This window comes from Emys orbicularis, chromosome 12 (assembly GCF_028017835.1).
Source record: "Emys orbicularis isolate rEmyOrb1 chromosome 12, rEmyOrb1.hap1, whole genome shotgun sequence".
Taxonomy (NCBI): domain Eukaryota; kingdom Metazoa; phylum Chordata; order Testudines; family Emydidae; genus Emys; species Emys orbicularis.
Genome location: NC_088694.1, coordinates 38,520,390 through 38,537,981, shown reverse-complemented (window position 1 = coordinate 38,537,981; position 17,592 = coordinate 38,520,390). Strand labels below are relative to the sequence as shown.

The window sequence follows — 17,592 nt, the reverse complement described above, 5'->3', positions numbered from 1 at the left end:
GTCCCAGCTCCATCGTCCAGTGTCCCTTGTGGGGTGGGGGGAAGGGGGTCCCACCTCTGTCGCCCAGTGTCCCTTGGCTGGGGGGAAAGGGGGAGGTCGGGTCCTATCTCCGTCACCCAGTGTCCCTTGGCTGGGGGGGAGGGGTCGGGTCCCATCTCCATCACCCAGTGTCCCTTGGCTGGGTGGGTTCCCCGTCTCCTGGGTGGTGGGTCCCAGCCGAGCCACTGTAATCCAGCTTCCTCTCGGGTTGGTCCAGACAGAGCTACCATAGTTCAGCTGCCCTCTTGGGCTGGTGGGCCCCTTGCCCTTGAGACCACCGCAGCCGCCTCCATTGGTCACATCCCATGGGGGTCTCCTGCTCAGGCTCCGGCGGGATGGGAGGGGAGCAGAACCAAGGCGAGAGGCACAGGAGCGGACCGGGGGCTGGGCAGAAGCTGGCTGAGATGGGCGGGGCTCCCTGCGGCAGGGGTGGCTCAGGAGAAGTTCTGGACGGGGTGGCTGACTCGCATGCAGGCCCAGTACATGGCCCGGCCTAGGCACAGCACAGCCAGGAGAATGACCAGCGCCCAGGAGGCGTAGATCCCACCATACCGCCGGGCATGCTTCCACGTGCCGAACTGCGCAGAGAGAGACAGCAGGGTCAGGGTTCCAGCCCGGCTCTGCTTGGGGAGGGGAGGGTCTAATGGTTGCGGGAGGGAGGGGTTTGGAATCAGGACTCCTGGGTTCTATGTCCAACAGGCCCTTCCCCACTCAACGTCCCCTTTCTCTCAGGGCAGCACAGAGACTCAGACACCCTGGGCAGTCCTAAGGCTCCATCAGCATGGCCTGCTCCCCTGCCCCGGTCACACACTCACCGCTAGGCCTGTGGCAGCTACAGCCACTAAGACACCCAGGAGGAGGCAGCAGATGCATCTCTTCCGGGGGTACCTGCGCCCGATGGAGGAGCTGGGGGGAGAGAGTCAGAGTCAGACATGGACACCCAGGAGTCCTGGCCCCCTGCTACATTAGACCCCACTCCTCTCCCAGAGCCAGGGAGAGAACCCAGGAGTCCTGGCCCCTGGCCCCATTCCTCTCCCAGAGCCGGGAAGAGAATCCAGGAGTCCTGCCTCCGAGCTCAACCACTCCCCATGCCCTTAGACCCCACACTTGGGCCTTGCTTTCACAGCCCCTTCCACTCCTCGGCCTCCCAAGCCCATGTGGGCCCAGCCCCACCCCCAGGACCAGGCCTCTCTCTGGCCTGTAGCTGTGGCCTGGGGCAATGGGTCTCACCGTGGGGAGGGACAAGAAACTTACACTTTGCGGCAGTGCGGGCAGCGGGCTAAGGTGCGGTCTGTGAACTCTGTCCACTGGGAGAATAAGAACCAGAGAGAAACACACATGGGATGCCCAGCCTCCTGCTCTACACACTACACCCCACATCCCTCCCACAGCCAGAACCCAGGAGTCCTGGCTCCCAGCCTCCTGCTCTACCCACAAGACCCAACGCCCCTCCCACAGTCACGGATAGAACCCAGGAGTCCTGGGTACAAAGCCTCCTGCCCTACCCATTAGACCCCATTTCCCTCCCAGAGCTGGAAAAGAACCCAGGAGTCCTAGCTCCCAGCCACCCCATCTCTACTCACTAGACAGCACTCCCTTCCCACAGGCAGAATGCAGGAGTCCTGATTCCCAGCACCCCTGCTGAACCCCACTACACCCCGCACCTCTCCCAGAGCCAGGGACAGAACCCAGGAGTCCTGGCTGCCCCTGCTTACCAGGAAAGTATTCTTGCAGTGCCCACAGATGACCCGCACTCCCACGGGCTGGGGCTCAGGGCTCAGGGGCCCTGGGTGCACCGGGCCCAGGTTAATGATTCTTTTGCTGCAGCAGGGGAGAGAAAGCAACACAGATGAGACTGGAGCCCTGCCCTGTCCTAGGTACCAAGCCAGGCTGTGACCCAGGGACCACTGGTGCCCACTGGCAGAGGGCACAGGTGGTGCCCAGGAGGTTACAGGGATCCCCCGGGTCCAATAGCTGCACACTAATTCACCACATGAGACATTTGCATGGCTGAGAGTGAGGGCGTTGTGTCTACACTGGAAGTTGTGTTCCTGAAGCGAAGGCTGTTCGGGCACAGACAAGGTTTCCTCCCACTCAGGAACCCAGGGAAGTGTCACCCAGGCCCAGTGTGCCCTCGGTGCCGCCCCCCCGCCCAGCACGGCAGGGGAACCCCCCCATGGCTCACCAGTAGGGCCGGGGGCAGGCGATTCGCTGGGACGTCACCTTGCAGATCAGCAGGCAGTTGCAGGGACATCTCACATACTTCTTCCCGGGGGGGGCGTTCTTGATCGGCTGCAGCAGAGACAGAGAGAAGACCTGAGCCTGGGGGGTGCTGGAGGCCAGGACTCCTGGATTCTATCCCTGGCTCTGGAGGGAGCACAGTAAGCTCAGACCTTTTGCTCCACTTCCTCTGGTCCCAGCCTTGGGGTCTCCCAGCTCCAGCCAGATCCTAAGGGGGTCTTCAGAGCTGAGAATTGTCATTCCAGCTCTACAGAATAGCCTTCTTCCGACGACGCCTGCCAGGGGCCGACAGACAACCCCCAAATCCCTCCCATTCCTGGGGGGCCCCTCAGGGATGCCAGCTAGGCTTGCTGGAAAGACAGAGACAGGCATACGGCATGGGAAGAGGGTAGTGGGACCTCACGGGGAGGTTAATGGGGATCCAGCCCCCCCACAGGACACCTGCGAGATCACCCCAGCCTGGCCCAGCCCCCACAGGGCTCCCGGCTCACCGTGGCCTCGTTGCAGACGCTGCACTTCACCACGTGCTGGTGCATCTTGCCCTCCACATTGATCAGGCTCTGGCAGACGCGGCAGGTGATCATGGGGGCGCTGCCGCTGTCGGGGCTGGCCATGGGTGAGTAGGGCGGGGGGTCCTCGCCGGGCAGCACAGCTGGATGCCCATCTGGGAACGGTGGGAAGCCTGGGCGAGGGAACCACAGGCTACAGCCACCCGCAAGCCAGCCTGCCCTAGGCCCCTTAGCCAGGGCCACCTCCCCAAGCTCTTTCCCCAGTCCCACCCCCACCCTCCAGCTATTAGCTCAACTCAACAAACCACATAGCTCCGTCCAGTTCCCTTAGCTCCTCCCACCAAGGCCACTAGCCCCACCCTGGCATCTGCAGCCTTCCACAGCCCCACCCACGAAGACCCCAGCCCCGCCCACCGAGACCTCTAACCCCTCCCCAGAACCTATAGCCCCCACAGCCCCGCCCACTCAGCCTTAGCCCCGCCCACACACCATATCCTCACACGCCCATTAGCCACGCCCCTGCGGGGCCGTGGGGCGGGGCCACTCACCATGGGGCGGGGCCGGCTTCCCTGCCGCGGGGCCCCCGTAGGGTGGGAGCGGCGCGGAAGGGACGAGCCCGCCAGACCCGGCCAGGGCCCCGGGAGTGCCCGGCTCGCCAAGCTCCGCGGGCAGCAACGGGGAGCGTTCGCCGTCCCCCGACATCGCCGCTTCCCGGCTGCCGTAGAGCCCGTTCCCGGCTCCCCGCAGTGACGTCCTGGGTCACGTGAGGAGGGCGGCCGCCTATTGGCCAAGAGTCGACTGGGTAGCCGTCATGTGACGCTAGCGTCACGTGAGCCCATACCGTCCTCTCATTGACTGGCGGCGGGCAATTCCCAGCACGTGACATCAGTGCTCCCCGCCTATTGGCTGGATTAGTCGCCCTCCTCATGTGACCCGAACTGGACTCCCTCAATGGCTCGACCAACGGCGCCTTCCCACACGTGACCCGGGAGCCTTCTCTTACTGGCTGGTCCCCGCAATCTGTCCCATATGATGAAGGTGGCATCCTCTGATTGGCCAAGCGCGTCAGCTCTTTCACGCCTCCTGATTGGCTGGGCACAGCAACTACCCCTCCCGCGACCCCGCCGACCCCCGCCGTTGGCAGGCCCCCAACTCGCCCTGCCCATGTGAGTCCCCACCAAGCCCCGCTCCCATTGGCTGTTCCACTTCGCCCTCCAGGCGCAGTGCGCCTCGCTGGCTGTTTCCCATGTCAGTTGAGTCGGGCCCCGCCCCGTCCCTTTTGCCATAACCCCCTACCCCTAGCGCTGGCCCCTCCCACTACCTGGCAACGACCTTCCTTATAGCCCCGCCCCCCGGGAACTCGGCCTGTGGGGCGGGACTGAGCCCCGTCCGTGGATTTCCCGTCCTCCCCCCTGTAATTCCCCCCCCATTTCATTTCCTGGAAAGCATGTGGCTCCGCCCCCGAGCCCCCCCCCCCCCCGCGGGGGCGTTCTGCTGGCGATCTCGGGGGGCTGAGAACCGGGGGGAGGGTCGCTTCTGCGCTGGGAGAGGGCGAACAATCAGGAATCGGGGGGTGGGGTTTACAGTTACTTGTATAAGAGAAAGCCCCGAATATCGGGAGGTTTGGTGACTCCCCGACGCCGGGGGGCTGGAAATGGGGGGGTCTCTGGCGCGTTGGGGGGCTGGGAATGAGGGGCTGGATTGGGGGGCGTCTGGCGCTGGGGGGTTGGGAGTAGGGGGGCTGGATTGGGGGTGTCTCTGGCGCGTTGGGGGGCTGGATTTGGGGGTGTCTGGCACGGGGGCTGGGATTAGGGTGGCTGGATTGGGGGGGTGTCTGGCGCTGGAGGGATGGGAGTAGGGGGCTGCAATGGGGGGTGTCTGGTGCTGAGGGGCTGGATTGGGGGGTGTCTCTGGCACAGGGGGGCTGGCAGGGAGGCTGGAAAGGGGGTGTCTGGCGCGTTGGGGGGCTGGATTGGGGGTGTCTCTGGCACTGGGGGCTGGGAGTAGGGTGGCTGGATTGGGGGTGTCTCTGGCGCTGGAGGGATGGGAGTAGGGGGCTGCAATGGGGGGTGTCTGGCGCTGGGGGGCTGGAAAGGGGGCGTATCTGGCGCTGCGGGGCTGGAAAGGGGGGCATGTCTGGCGCTGGGGGACTGGGAGTAGGGGAGCTGGATTGGGGGTGTCTCTGGCGCTGGGAGTCTGGGTGTAGTGGGGTTGGATTGAGGGGTGTCTCTGGCGCTGGGGGGCTGGAATGGAGGTATCTCGGGCTGGGAATAGGGGGGCTAGATTGGGGGTGTCTCTGGCGCCGGGGGGCTGGGATTGGGGAGGTGTCTCTGGTGCCGGGGCGTGGGAGTAGAGTGGAGTCTCTGGCATTGGGGGTCTGGGAATGAGGAGGGGGTAGAATGGGAGTCTCCCCCTGGTGCTGGGGGACTGGGAATGGGAGGGCTAGACCTATGGGGTCTCCCCCGATGCTGGAGGGCTGGAATGGGAGAGCTCCTCAGGGCACTGAGGGGCTGGGAATGGGGGAGCAGTATAGGGGGTCTCCCCTAATGCTGGTGGGCTGGAAAGGGGGTTTCTCTGGCGCTGGGGGGGATGGTAATGGTAAGGGGCTAGAATGCGGTGTCTCCTCCTGGTGCTGGGGGGCTGGGAATGGGGGGAGGTCTCCCCTGGGCAGTGGGGGTCTGGGAAGGGGGGTCTGGAAATCGGGGGGTCTCCCCTGGACACTGGGGGTCTGGGAGTGGGGGGTCTAGAATAGGGGGTCTCCCCCAATGCTGGAGGGCTGTATTGGGGGGTGTCTGGCGATGAGGGGCTAAAATGGGGGTTCTCGCCCCTGGGTACTGCGGGGCTAGGTGTGTGTGGGGGGTCTCCCTGGCTGCTGGAGAGCGGGGTGTGGGGCTCTCCACCGGAGCCGGTGCAGGGCAGGGAGCGGAGCTGGGGCCGGGCCGGGGGCGGGGCGAAGCAGCCGGAGTCACCCGGGCCCGGCCGCGCCCGGCTCAGCATCGCCCGGACCCGCCATGGAGCCGGCAACGTCGGAGGAGTGCAGGTGTGCGCGGGGGGAGGGGCGGACTCCTGGGTCCTCTCCGGGAAGGCTGGAGACCAGGACTCCTGAGTTCTATCCCGAGGGATGGGAGGGGAGTGTGGTCTAGTGGTTACGGGGGGGGGGGGGAGGACTGGGAGCCAGGTCGCCTGGGATCTCTGCCACTGATGCCCTGACAGGATGTCTAGGCGCTGGGGGCTAGTGGGGGTGTGCCGGGCAGTCTGGGGAAGCGTTAATTAGCCCTGCCACTGACTGACTAGTGGCTGGCACTGGGCCCAGGACCCCAGGGAGGGGCTGGGGTGATCCTCTAGTGCTGGGCAATGGGTCTGCCTGGGGAGAGCACCCCCTGCTGTACCCCCCCAGCCCAGCGCCTCTGCTGTGCCCCCTCGCAGCTCAGTGCCCCCTGATGTGCCCCCCTCACAGCCCAGCGCCCCCAGCTGTGTCCCATGCTATATTTCCCCCGTTGCCCAGTGCCCCCTGCTGTGCCCCCCTGCAGCCCGGTGCCCCCTGCTGTACTCCCCCTTGTAGCACAGCGCCCCTGCTGTACCCCCTACTGTACCCCCGAGCCCTGCACAGTGACCCCAGCTTGGTGCAGTAGGGCTAGTTCTAACCCACTCGTAATGGGTGAGGGGCTGTCTGCTCCTGCAGGGAATGTGGGACTAGGGTGACCAGACAGCAAGTGTGAAAAATCGGGACAGGGGGTGGGGGGTAATAGGATCCTATATAAGAAAAAGACCCAAAAATCGGGACTGTCCCTATAAAATCGGGACATCTGGTCACTCTATGTGGGACTCTCCCTGACCCCTTAATGCCCTCCTTGCGGGGGGGGGGGAGGAGACTGGATGGCTCGGGGGGGTGGGGAATGGGGCACAGGGCTGTTCTACTCCAGGGAGCTCTGGGCCTGATCCGGCCCCTGGCAGCTGCAAGGAGAGTTTACCGGTGCCCCTGAGTCCCGACCCACAGCACCCTGCTATTCCACCCCTTGCTAAGACCGGATTCTCATGTTCATGGCGCCTCCAGGCTCCCCCAGCACCCGGATGAGTCAAAGCCGCCTGACCCAAACAGCCAGCTCAGCACGTTTTCCTCCAAAACCCACCATGTGACTCAATCCGGGGGGAGGGGGGGGGGCGCAGCAGGGATCTGGGGCAGAGACCGTTTCTCTATTCCGGGAAACCACCGCCCAGATGGCAGCCTGCCAGCACAGGGCCCTGCGGAGTAACGGGCCCCTGGGGAAGCCACTTCCCCTCTGGTGGCCTGGGCTGACCCCGCTCCCCGCCCCTTCCCACACACCCCTTAGTTAACGATCAACAGGCCTGGGAGCAATCCCAGGCCAGCCTGCCTGACTCTGCAGGCTGCCCGCCCCCAGCACCCTTCTCCACCCTCCAGTGACGGAGATCAGGCCCAGGCTAGCGGGGGCTGCGGTTTGGAGTGAGGGGCCCAGCAAAGCTGGGATGGGGGGAGATTTCCCTGCTTGCCCTGGCAGGGTGGATGGTGCTGGTAAAGTGCCGCCAGGGCCGGTTCCAGGGTTTTGGCCGCCCCAAGCAGCCAAACAAACAAACAAACAAAAAGCCACGATTGCGATCTGTGGCGGCGATTCGGCGGGAGGTCCTTCGCTCCGAGCAGGAGTGAGGGACCGTCCACCGAATTGCCGCCGAACAGCTGGACGTGCCGCCCCTCTCCGAAGTGGCCGCCCCAAGCACCTGCTTGGTAAGCTGGTGCCTGGAGCCGGCCCTGAGTGCCGCCTCCTGCCAGGCTGGAGCCCTTCTCCTGGGGATGAAGAGCAGGCAGCTCCCTGCACGACCGGCCCAGGAGCCTGGAAGCTCAGAGGTCCCTGCCCTCACCATGGCCTCTCTGGGGTTGGCGCCTTGCCCACCCCCCGGGCCCCATCTCTTCCCCTTGCTCTGCAATTCCGTCCTGTCCCGCCGTGGCCACCGCTCCCACCCCAGCGTCCCCCCTCTGGCCCAGCCTGGCTCCAGGCCCCTGTACCTCTGCAGCTTTGCACCGCCCCCCCTCCCGCCCCTCGCACCAGCCCCTGCCAGGCCTCTGAGATGGGCTGGGAGCTGGATGAGGGTGGGTGTGTGTGTGTCCCTGTGCCCCCTGCTGGAGGGGATGGGCCCTGCTCTCTGTGTGTGTGTGTGTGTGTGTGTGTGTGTGTGTGTGTCCCTGTGCCCCCTGCTGGAGGGGATGGGCCCTGCTCTGTGTGTGTGTGTGTGTGTGTGTGTGTCCCTGTGCCCCCTGCTGGAGGGGATGGGCCCTGCTCTGTATGTGTGTATCCCTGTGCTCCCTGCTGGAGAGGATGGGCACTGCTCTGTGTGTGTGTGTGTGTGTGTGTCCCTGTGCCCCCTGCTGGAGGGGATTGGACCTGCTGTGTGTGTGTGTTTGTGTGTGTGTCCCTGCACCCCCTGCTGGAGGGGATGGGCCCTGCTCTGTGTGTGTGTGTATCCCTGTGCTCCCTGCTGGAGGGGATGGGCCCTGCTCTGTGTGTGTGTGTGTCCCTGTGCCCCCTGCTGGAGGGGATAGGCCCTGCTGTGTGTGTGTATCACTGTGCTCCCTGCTGGAGGGGATGGGCACTGCTCTGTGTGTGTGTGTGTCCCTGTGCCCCCTGCTGGAGGGGATTGGACCTGCTGTGTGTGTGTGTTTGTGTGTGTGTCCCTGCACTTCCTGCTGGAGGGGATGGGCCCTGCTCTGTGTGTGTGTGTGTCCCTGCGCCCCCTGCTGGAGGGGATGGGCCCTGCTCTGTGTGTGTGTGTCCCTGTGCCCCCTGCTGGAGGGGATCAGCCCTGCTGTGTGTGTGTGTGTGTGTGTCCCTGCGCCCCCTGCTGGAGGGGATGGGCCCTGCTCTGTGTGTGTGTGTGTCCTTGCGCCCCTGCTGGAGGGGATCAGCCCTGCTGTGTGTGTGTGTGTCCCTGCGCCCCCTGCTGGAGGGGATCAGCCCTGCTATGTGTGTGTGTGTGTGTCCTTGCGCCCCTGCTGGAGGGGATCAGCCCTGCTGTGTGTGTGTGTGTCCCTGCGCCCCCTGCTGGAGGGGATCAGCCCTGCTGTGTACGCACATGACTCTGTTTAACTCTCTCGCGTCTCTCTCCCTCGGCAGGTACACGTACGAGCAGCACAAGGAAACAGCCGACTGGCTGCTGGATCACACCAAGCACCGCCCCAGCTTGGCCATTATCTGTGGCTCTGGCCTTGGGGGCCTGGCTGACCAGATGAAGGATCCGGTGGTTTTTAACTACACAGATATTCCCAACTTCCCCCAGAGCACAGGTACCTAGCGAGGGGCGGCTATACTGTATAATGGGCACTAGGGGCAGCAGAGGGCAGGGGTGGGGAATGGGCGGCTATACTGTATAATACAGTGTTTTTCAAACCGTGGGTCACGACTAGGGTGACCAGATGTCCCAATTTTATTCAGGGCTCTGCCTTATATAGGTGCCTATTATATCCACCACCCACATCCTGATTTTTCACACTAGCTATGTGGTCACCCTAGTCACGACCCACTACTTGGTCGCGGCATGTCAGGCACTGGGTCGCCTTGCTCTGGTCAGCACCCCGACCGGGCCGTTAAAAGTCCTGTCGGCGGTGCTGCCTGGCTAAGGCAGGCTAGTGCCTAGCTTTCCGACACTGCGTTTTGCCCCGGAAGCGGCCAGCAGCGGGTCCAGCTTCTAGGAAGGGGGCCACAGAGCTCCATGCGCAGCCCCGGCTCCAAGTACCGGCTCCGCACTGGGGGGGTTGTGCCTGCAGGTGAGAGTCACGCGGAGCCACTTGCGCACCTCCGTCTACGAGCCAGACCCGCTGCTGGCTGCTTCTGGGGCACAGCGCAGTCCATGGTGCACCCTGGCTGTGCCGCTGATTGGGAGCTGCTGGAGGTAAGTCTGTGCCCACACCCCAATCCTCTGCCCCACCCCAGAGCCTGCACCCCCAGCCCAGAGCCCTGACCCCCTCCTGCACCACAACCCCCTGCCCCAGCCCTGAGCCCCCCCAAACCCGGTGCCCCTCCTGCACCCCAACCCCCTCATCCCCTGCCCAAGCCCAGATACCCTCCCACACTCTGAACTCCTCATTCCCGGCCCCACCCCGCAGTCCTCACCCCTGCACCCCAACCCTCTGCTCCAGCCCTGAGCCCCTCCCACACCCTAAACCCCTCATCCCCAGCTCCGTTGGGTCATGGGCATCATCAATTTTCTTCAACTGGGTCTCCAGAAAAAAAGTCTGAAAACCACTGGTATAATGGGCACTAGGGGCAACAGAGGATGGGGGATGGGAAGGGGCGGCTATACTTTATAATGGGCAATATGGGGCGAGGGTCAGGGGGGTGCAGAGGGCGAGGGGTGGGGGGTGCATTGGGCGAGGGGGTGTAGAGGGCAGGGGGTGCAGAGGGCGAGGGTGGGGGGCTGCACAAGTCGAGGGTGCAGAGGCGAGGCAGTACCTACACTGTGTAAGACGCCCTGGGGCTGGCGTTTAACCCTTTCCCATCTCTGGCAGTGGCAGGCCATGCGGGGAAGCTGGTGTTCGGGACGCTGGCGGGGGTAAGCTGCGTGGTGATGAAGGGCCGGTTCCACATGTATGAGGGGTACCCGCTGTGGAAGGTGAGTGGCTCCCTGTGGGGGAGGTGGTGTGAGGGGAGCCCAGGGCTGGGCTAGCAGGGGGCTGCGGATCGGTATTGAGGGGCGGGTCGGTAGTGAGGGGCACAGGGGAGTGGGGGGGGGTCTGAGTTGAGGGGGTTGCAATTTGGGAGTGAGGGGCATGGGGGAGGGGAGCTGCGGGTCGGGAGTGAGGGGCATGGGGGGAGGGGAGGGGGACTGCGGTTCAGGAGTGAGGGCCGGCCTTTGGCCAGGACGATAAGGGCAGCTGCCCAGGGCGACGTGCTGATGGGGGCGCATTTGATGCGTCCCTTGTGACCTTACCTGCAGCCAGCCAGCTGGGCTTAAGGAGTGGAAGCACTCCTGCCAGCCCAGTCAGGGTCGGGGCGGGAGAGAAAACACACATCCAAGCTGCAGCTTGAGGTACTCACTCAGGGCCGGCTCTAGGTTTTTTGCCGCCCCAAGCAAAAAAATTTTTGGCTGCCCCCACCCCAGCCCTGGGCTCCCCCCCGCACCCCTCTGTTGCCCTAGCCCTGGGCTTTCCCCCCCCCACCTGCACCCCCTGCCGCCCCAGCTCTGGGCCTCCCCCCACCTGCACTCCCTGCCACCCCAGCCCCCCACCCCGTGCTGCCCCAGCTCTGGGCTCCCCCTGCCCCCCCCACCAGTGCCCCCACACCCTGCCGCCCCAGCCCTGGGCTCTGCCCCCTCCACCCGCACCCCCTGCCGCCCCAGCCCTGGGTCACTGGTAACTTGCTCCCAGGGCGGGTCATTCAGCAGGAATATTGGATGTGCACAGAACACAGACAGGATTGGTTCCCATATGGTTACAGAACTGCAGTAAAGTGGAACAATTTTCAGCTTGTGTGATTGGAGGATATCTGGATGCATATTATAAGACTGTCCTCCATAAATGAGGAAAAGTTGAGGTGCCTTTATTATTCTTTTGTTCCACTCTTTGTTTCTATGGGGAATTTGCCAATGCAATATCACTGTCTTCCTTTTAAACAAATAAAACTAAAAAAAAAAAAGGCAATGGCTGTTGAAAATAGCAATTCCAGTCCTAAAAACCACTGGGAAGCATTTCTAGCTCAGTTTTATCCTACTTTTTCTACAGCAAGTTACAGTGGATCCATATATTTGATTTGGGAGAAATGAAGTAACAGCTGCCCAAACTGAGTTTGAGCACTCCTGAATTTTGAAGTGAGGTTCTTACCCACGAAAGCTTATGCTCCCAATACTTCTGTTAGTCTTAAAGGTGCCACAGGACCCTCTGTTGCTTTTTACAGATTCAGACTAACACGGCTACCCCTCTGATACCTGAATTTTGAGGTGTTCAAACCTGGAAGGCAGATGCTAGATTCCCTTTCTGAATATTAGCTAAATCTGGAAAGGAAAAGTCAATTTCTGCTTCCATGGCTCAGAAGTGGAAATCCTCCTACGTGCCTGGTACTGTATCTAAAGCTGCCCAGGTCCAGTAGAGCCTCCCCTCCCTTACTTTTCATTTTAAATTCTAGTGGGATCTACATACCTCCCTTGCTAGGGTGACCCATGGGGGGGCAGGCACTGGGTCACATTGCCCTCCCCCCACCCCGCCCCAGTTCTCTGCCAGGATTTGCCTGCGGAGCTCTCCCCCTCCCTCCCCTGCTTGCTGGAGGCAGCCTGGGACCAGGACAGGAGAGGTAAACAAACAGCAGGTGCACCAAATAGTTGGGAGCCTGTGAGCAGTAGGGAGGAAGGGCTGCTGCTTCAGCTCTGCAGGGAGAGGTTAGGTAGGGGAGGGAGGAGGGAACAGCAGCTTTCCCACAGGGGACCTGAGGGCAAGGGGGAGGCTTGGCTGCCTGGGGAGGGGCGGGTATGACACTCCAGCTTTTGGGGGGGAACCTTTAAATTGTGCCCCGCCCCCATCAGCAGCTGAAGGTCCTGTCCTCCCTCCCGGGGGAGGCTGCTGTCTCCCCAGAGTCAGGCAGGCAGGTGCATAGGAGATAAATGAGTGTGACTGAGATCAGCTCCCCTGTGTGCCCCCCCCCCATCTGAACAGGAGTGGGAATGGGAGTCACAGTGGGTGGTGTCCGCCTGCCTGCTGTGACCTCCTTGAAACCCATTTACCTTTCATTCAATCCCTGATTGCTTACCCACGCCCCCAGGCTTTCTTTTTTCAACAGTTTCTGTTTCCACTACAAGTTGTACTTAACAGTATAGTGAAATTCTTAGGGGCAGGGCCTGGCCTAAATTGTTGGGCACAATGTTGTGTACATTTCTATACTGCATCAAGATTAAGAATAAGGAAACTCCTTTCTTTGTTCCCATCTTAATCCTATGTCCTGCAAACCTCATTCATCCTCTGGAAATCACTGGGGTTCCTGCTGTTAGTGTGAGGATGGAACTGAGGATAATGTGTGATTGTTGTGATTTGGGTAGCCGTGTTGGTTTGTATCAGCAAAAACAACGAGGAGTCCTTGTGGCACCTTAGAGACTAACACATTTATTTGGGCATAAGCTTTTGTGGGCTATAACCCACTTCATCAGATGCATAGAGTGAAAAATACAGTAGGCAGGTGTATATATACAGCACCTGAAAAGATGGGAGTCGCCTTACCAAGTGTGGGGTCAGTGCTAACGAGGCCAATGCAATCAAGGTGGACGTCGCCCATTCCCAAAAGTTGATAAGAAGGTGTGAGAATCAACAAAGGGAAAATTATTTTTTGTAGTGACCCAGCCACTCCCAGTCTTTATTCAGGCCTAATTTGATAGTGTCAAGTTTGCAAATTAATTCCAGTTCTGCAGTGTCTTGTTGAAGTCTGTTTTGGAAGTTTTTTTGTTGAAGAATAGCCACTTTTAAATCTGTTATTGAGTGTCCAGGGAGATTGAAGTGCTCTCCTACTGGTTTTTGAATGTTACAATTCTTGATGTCTGATTTGTGTCCATTTATTCTTTTGCGTAGAGACTGTCCGATTTGGCCAATGTACATGGCAGAGGGGCATTGCTGGTACATGATGGCATATATCACTTTGGTAGATGTGCAGGTGAACGAGCCCCTGATAGTGTGGCTGATGTGGTTAGGTCCTATGATGGTGTCCCTTGAATGGATATGGGGACAGAGTTGGTAACGGTGCTTGTTGCAGGGATTGGTTCCTGGGTTAGTGTTTCTGTTGTGTGTAGTTGCTGGTGAGTATTTGCTTCAGGTTGGGGGGCTGTCTGTAAGCGAGGACTGGCCTGACTCCCAAGGTCTGTGAGAGTGAGGGATCATCCTTCAAGATCGGTTTTAGATCCTTGATGATGCGCTGGAGAGGTTTTAGTTGGGGGCTGAAGGTGACGGCTAGTGGCGTTCTGTTACTTTCTTTGTTGGGCCTGTCCTGTAGTAGGTGACTTCTGGGTACCCTTCTGGTTCTGTCAATGTTTCCTCACTTCCCCAGGTGGGTATTGTAGTTTTAAGAACGCTTGGTAGAGATCCTGTATGTGTTTGTCTCTGTCTGAGGGATTGGAGCAAATGCGGTTGTATCTTAGGGCTTAGCTGTAGACAATGGATCGTGTGATGTGGTCTGGATGAAAGCTGGAGGCATGTAGGTAAGTATAGTGGTCAGTATGTTTCCGGTATAGGGTGGTGTTTATAAAAAGAACAGGAGTACTTGTGGCACCTTAGAGACTAACAAATTTATTTGAGCATAAACTTTCGTGGGCTACATCCCACTTCTTCGGATGCATAGAATGGAACATATATTGAGGAGATATATATACGCACACATACAGAGAGCATGAACAGGTGGTGTTTATGCAGGGCCAGCTCTAGGCACCAGCTGAGCAAGCTGGTGCTTGGGGCGGCAGATTCTTCGAGGCGGCATTCTGCCCAATCCTAGGGCGGCACGGGCGCTTTTTTTTTTTTTTTTTTGTTCCGCTCCGGCCGCCCTGTAGGGGGCGGCGGCGCGGAGAACCAGAGCGCCCTGCAGGGCAGTCCTCTTCCTTCCCTCCCCGCCGACCGGAGCGGAGCCCTCGCGGCAGGCGGCAGGAGGCGGCGCAGCGGGAGGGGCCGCGTGGCAGCACCCCTGCTGTAGCCCTGGCCGCCCCCTTCTCTCTCTCTCCCGCCCGCTCCCTCCCCTTTCCCCCCCCCCCCCCATCCCCCCAGCCGGTCCCCCTGCACCCGCGCTCCGGCCGTGCCGCAGGTTTTTTTGTTTTTTTGTTTTTGCTTTGCCGTTCTGGCCGCCCCGTTTTTTTTTTTTTTTTTTGCTTGGGGCGGCCAAAAAGCCAGAGCCGGCCCTGTGTTTATGTGACCATTGCTTATTAGCACTGTAGTGTCCAGGAAGTGAATCTCTTGTGTGGACTGGTCCAGACTGAGGTTGATGGTGGAGTAGAAATTGTTGAAATCCTGGTGGAATTCCTCAAGGGCCTCCTTCCCATGGGTTCAGATGATGATGTCATCAATGTAGCGCAACTAGAGTAGGGGCGTTAGGGGACGAGAGCTAAGGAAGCGTTGTTCTAAGTCAGCCATAAAAATGTTGGCATGCTGTGGGGCCATGCGGGTACCCATAGCAGTGCCGCTGACTTGAAGGTATATATTGTCTCCAAATGTGAAATAGTTGTGGGTGAGGACAAAGTCACAAAGCTCAGCCACCAGGTTTGCCGTGACATTATCGGGGATAGTGTTCCTGACGGCTTGTAGACTGGGAGTGGCTAGGTCACTACAAAAAATAATTTCCCCTTTGTTAATACTCACATCTTCTTGTCAACTGTTGGGAATGGGCCACATCCACCCTAATTCAATTGGCCTAGTTAGCACTGACCCCCCCCACTTGGTAAGGCAACTCCCATCTTTTCATGTGCTGTGTGTATATGTGTGTATATATATATATATATATATATATATATATATATATATATATATATATATATATCCAGGTACCAACATGACTCAAACAGCAAAACCCACCAAGTGTCACTATCATATGTCAAGATATACAAAATAACTATCTGAAAACCAGAAAGGATTTATTGATTCACTAGTCCATTTGTAACTAGCCCAATTTAGAAGTTTATATCACTGAATTTTGACTCTAACAAGTTCTCAAGCAGCATTTTTCTTGCTTTCCCTATCAGTAAATAAATTATTTATTACTGATGGATATATTTGTGGATTTGTGTCTGTACAGTGAAATCAACAGCTTATTTCTAAGTTATCCGCAAAAAAAAAAGTAGAGTTTTCACTACAGCCCCAACACCCTGTAGTGAAAGTACGACATACTGAAACTCAAGGGGCACCAAAATATAAGTTTGCCCAGGTCGCCATTTTCCTTAAGGCCAGGCCTGAGGGACACTGGGGGCTGCGGTTCAGGAGTGAGGGGCATGGGGGGAGGGGAGCTGCAGGTTCAGGAGTGAGGGGCACCAGCAGAGCTGTATTGGGGTACCCAGGGCTGGGGAGCATCTGGCACTGGATGCTGCTCCCCCCCAATTTTGGAGGTGGCCACTCCACCCCCATCCCTGCCTGCCCCCCCACAGGTGACGTTCCCAGTGCGGATCTTCCGCCTGCTGGGTGCAGGGACCCTGATTGTCACCAACGCTGCCGGCGGCCTCAACCGGGGGTATCAGGTGGGCGACATCATGGTGATCCGGGACCACATCAACATGCCTGGCCTGGCTGGCATCAACCCGCTGAGCGGCCCCTGTGACGAGAGGTAGGAGCTGCTCCCCCCCGCGCTGGGCACCCTGTGCCTCCCCTCCCTGCCCCCCTGCTGCTCTGCCCCTCGCTGCCCTGCCCCGCCAGGCACCAGGCCCCCTCCTGCCCCACTGGGCACCCAGCATGCTCCATTCCTGCTGCTCCCCTGGGCACCCAGCGTCCTCCTTCCCTGCTGCCCCCCCAGTGGGTTCCCCCCTGCTGCCTCCTACCCCCCAGTGTTTTCCTACAGCCCCACTGAAGCTGTGCCCCTCCTTTGCCATGGTCAATGGTAGCAGCAGTGTAAAGCCCGGGAAATGGGTGGGAGCCCCTGGGCGGGACAGGACCCTGAGTCCTGGCCAGAGACCAGCACAGGGGACCCCAGGGCCATTCTCTGCTCCAGGAAAGGATGGGGGGGGCACCTCCGTCTCCGACCACAACACAAGCTCTCTCCCCTCCCCTGCCCACGTAGGTTCGGGCCCCGCTTCCCCGCCATGTCAGACGCCTATGACGAGCAGCTGCGGGGCCTGGCGCTGGCAGTGGGCAAGGAGCTGGGCTACGGCCCGAGCCTGCACGAGGGCGTCTACTGCACCTTGGGGGGGCCCAACTACGAGACCATCGCTGAGTGCCGCTTCCTGCAGCAGCTGGGCGCCGACGCCGTCGGTGAGCCACAGACGGGGGGCGGAGGGGAGCAGGGAACGGGGAGGGAGGGAAGGAAGGAACGGGGCAGAGGAGGGAACGGGGAGGGAGGGAAGGAAGGAACGGGGCAGAGGAGGGAACGGGGAGGGAGGGAAGGAAGGAACGGGGCAGAGGAGGGAGGGAAGGAAGGAACGGGGCAGAGGAGGGAACAGGGCAGAGGAGGCAGGGAAGGAAGGAAGGAATGGGGCAGAGTAGGGAACGGGGAGGGAGGGAAGGAAGGAAGAGATGGAGCGGAAGGAAGGAGGGAGGAGGGGAAGGGACGAATGGAGCATAGGAGGGAACGGGAAGAGCAAGGCGCTGCGGGGCGGGGGCCGGGCGTCGCTGGCTCTCTGTCGCCTCCTGCAGGCTGACGCAGGCTCTGCCCCCAGGGATGAGCACGGTGCCCGAGGTGCTTGTGGCCCGGCACTGCGGCCTGCGCGTCTTCGGCTTCTCTCTGATCACCAACAAGTCGGTGCTGGAGTACGGGACCCGGGAGAAGGCCAACCACACCGAGGTGCTGGAGGCCGGGCGCCAGGCCGCTCTCAAGCTGGAGCGCCTGGTCTCCGTGCTGCTGGAGCGCATGAAGGGCAAAGGTCTGGTGTAGCCGGTGGGGGGGGGGGGGGTGTCCCTCCCCTGGCACCCGCCTCCAATGCAAACTGCTGCCCTGCCCCCTCCCCTGCCGCTCGCTCTGCTAGCCTGCCCCCCACTCTTGATTTTGTGGCCGTTGCTCCCGGTTCCCATGTACGCTGATCTCAGCCCAGAGCCCCCTCGGGCAGCCCCTGACCCCCATCCCTTCCCCCATGGGGGGTGTCCGAGCCTGGTGTCCTGTGGCGCTCGCACCATGGCCGCTGGAGTCCCGCAGACCACAGG

At 60.6% G+C, this 17,592-nt stretch overlaps 2 protein-coding genes across 2 annotated transcripts; one reads left to right on the top strand and one right to left on the bottom strand.

Annotated features, from left to right (window-relative positions):
* Positions 1-473: 473 nt before the first annotated feature.
* Positions 474-3,491, bottom strand: PIP4P1 (phosphatidylinositol-4,5-bisphosphate 4-phosphatase 1). Its single transcript, XM_065414777.1, has 7 exons — positions 3,338-3,491; positions 2,772-2,962; positions 2,225-2,331; positions 1,755-1,860; positions 1,294-1,346; positions 855-945; positions 474-617 (listed from the first exon to the last, which is right to left on the bottom strand). Exons 1-7 carry the CDS (start codon positions 3,489-3,491, stop codon positions 474-476), a joined length of 846 nt encoding a protein of 281 aa, XP_065270849.1.
* A 330-nt stretch (positions 3,492-3,821) lies between these two features.
* On the top strand, positions 3,822-17,326 carry PNP (purine nucleoside phosphorylase). The gene is made up of 6 exons (XM_065414870.1): positions 3,822-3,955; positions 8,915-9,084; positions 10,306-10,409; positions 15,891-16,066; positions 16,517-16,707; positions 17,112-17,326. The coding sequence occupies exons 1-6, from the start codon at positions 3,822-3,824 to the stop codon at positions 17,324-17,326; spliced, it is 990 nt and encodes a 329-aa protein (XP_065270942.1).
* The last annotated feature ends 266 nt before the right edge of the window (positions 17,327-17,592 follow it).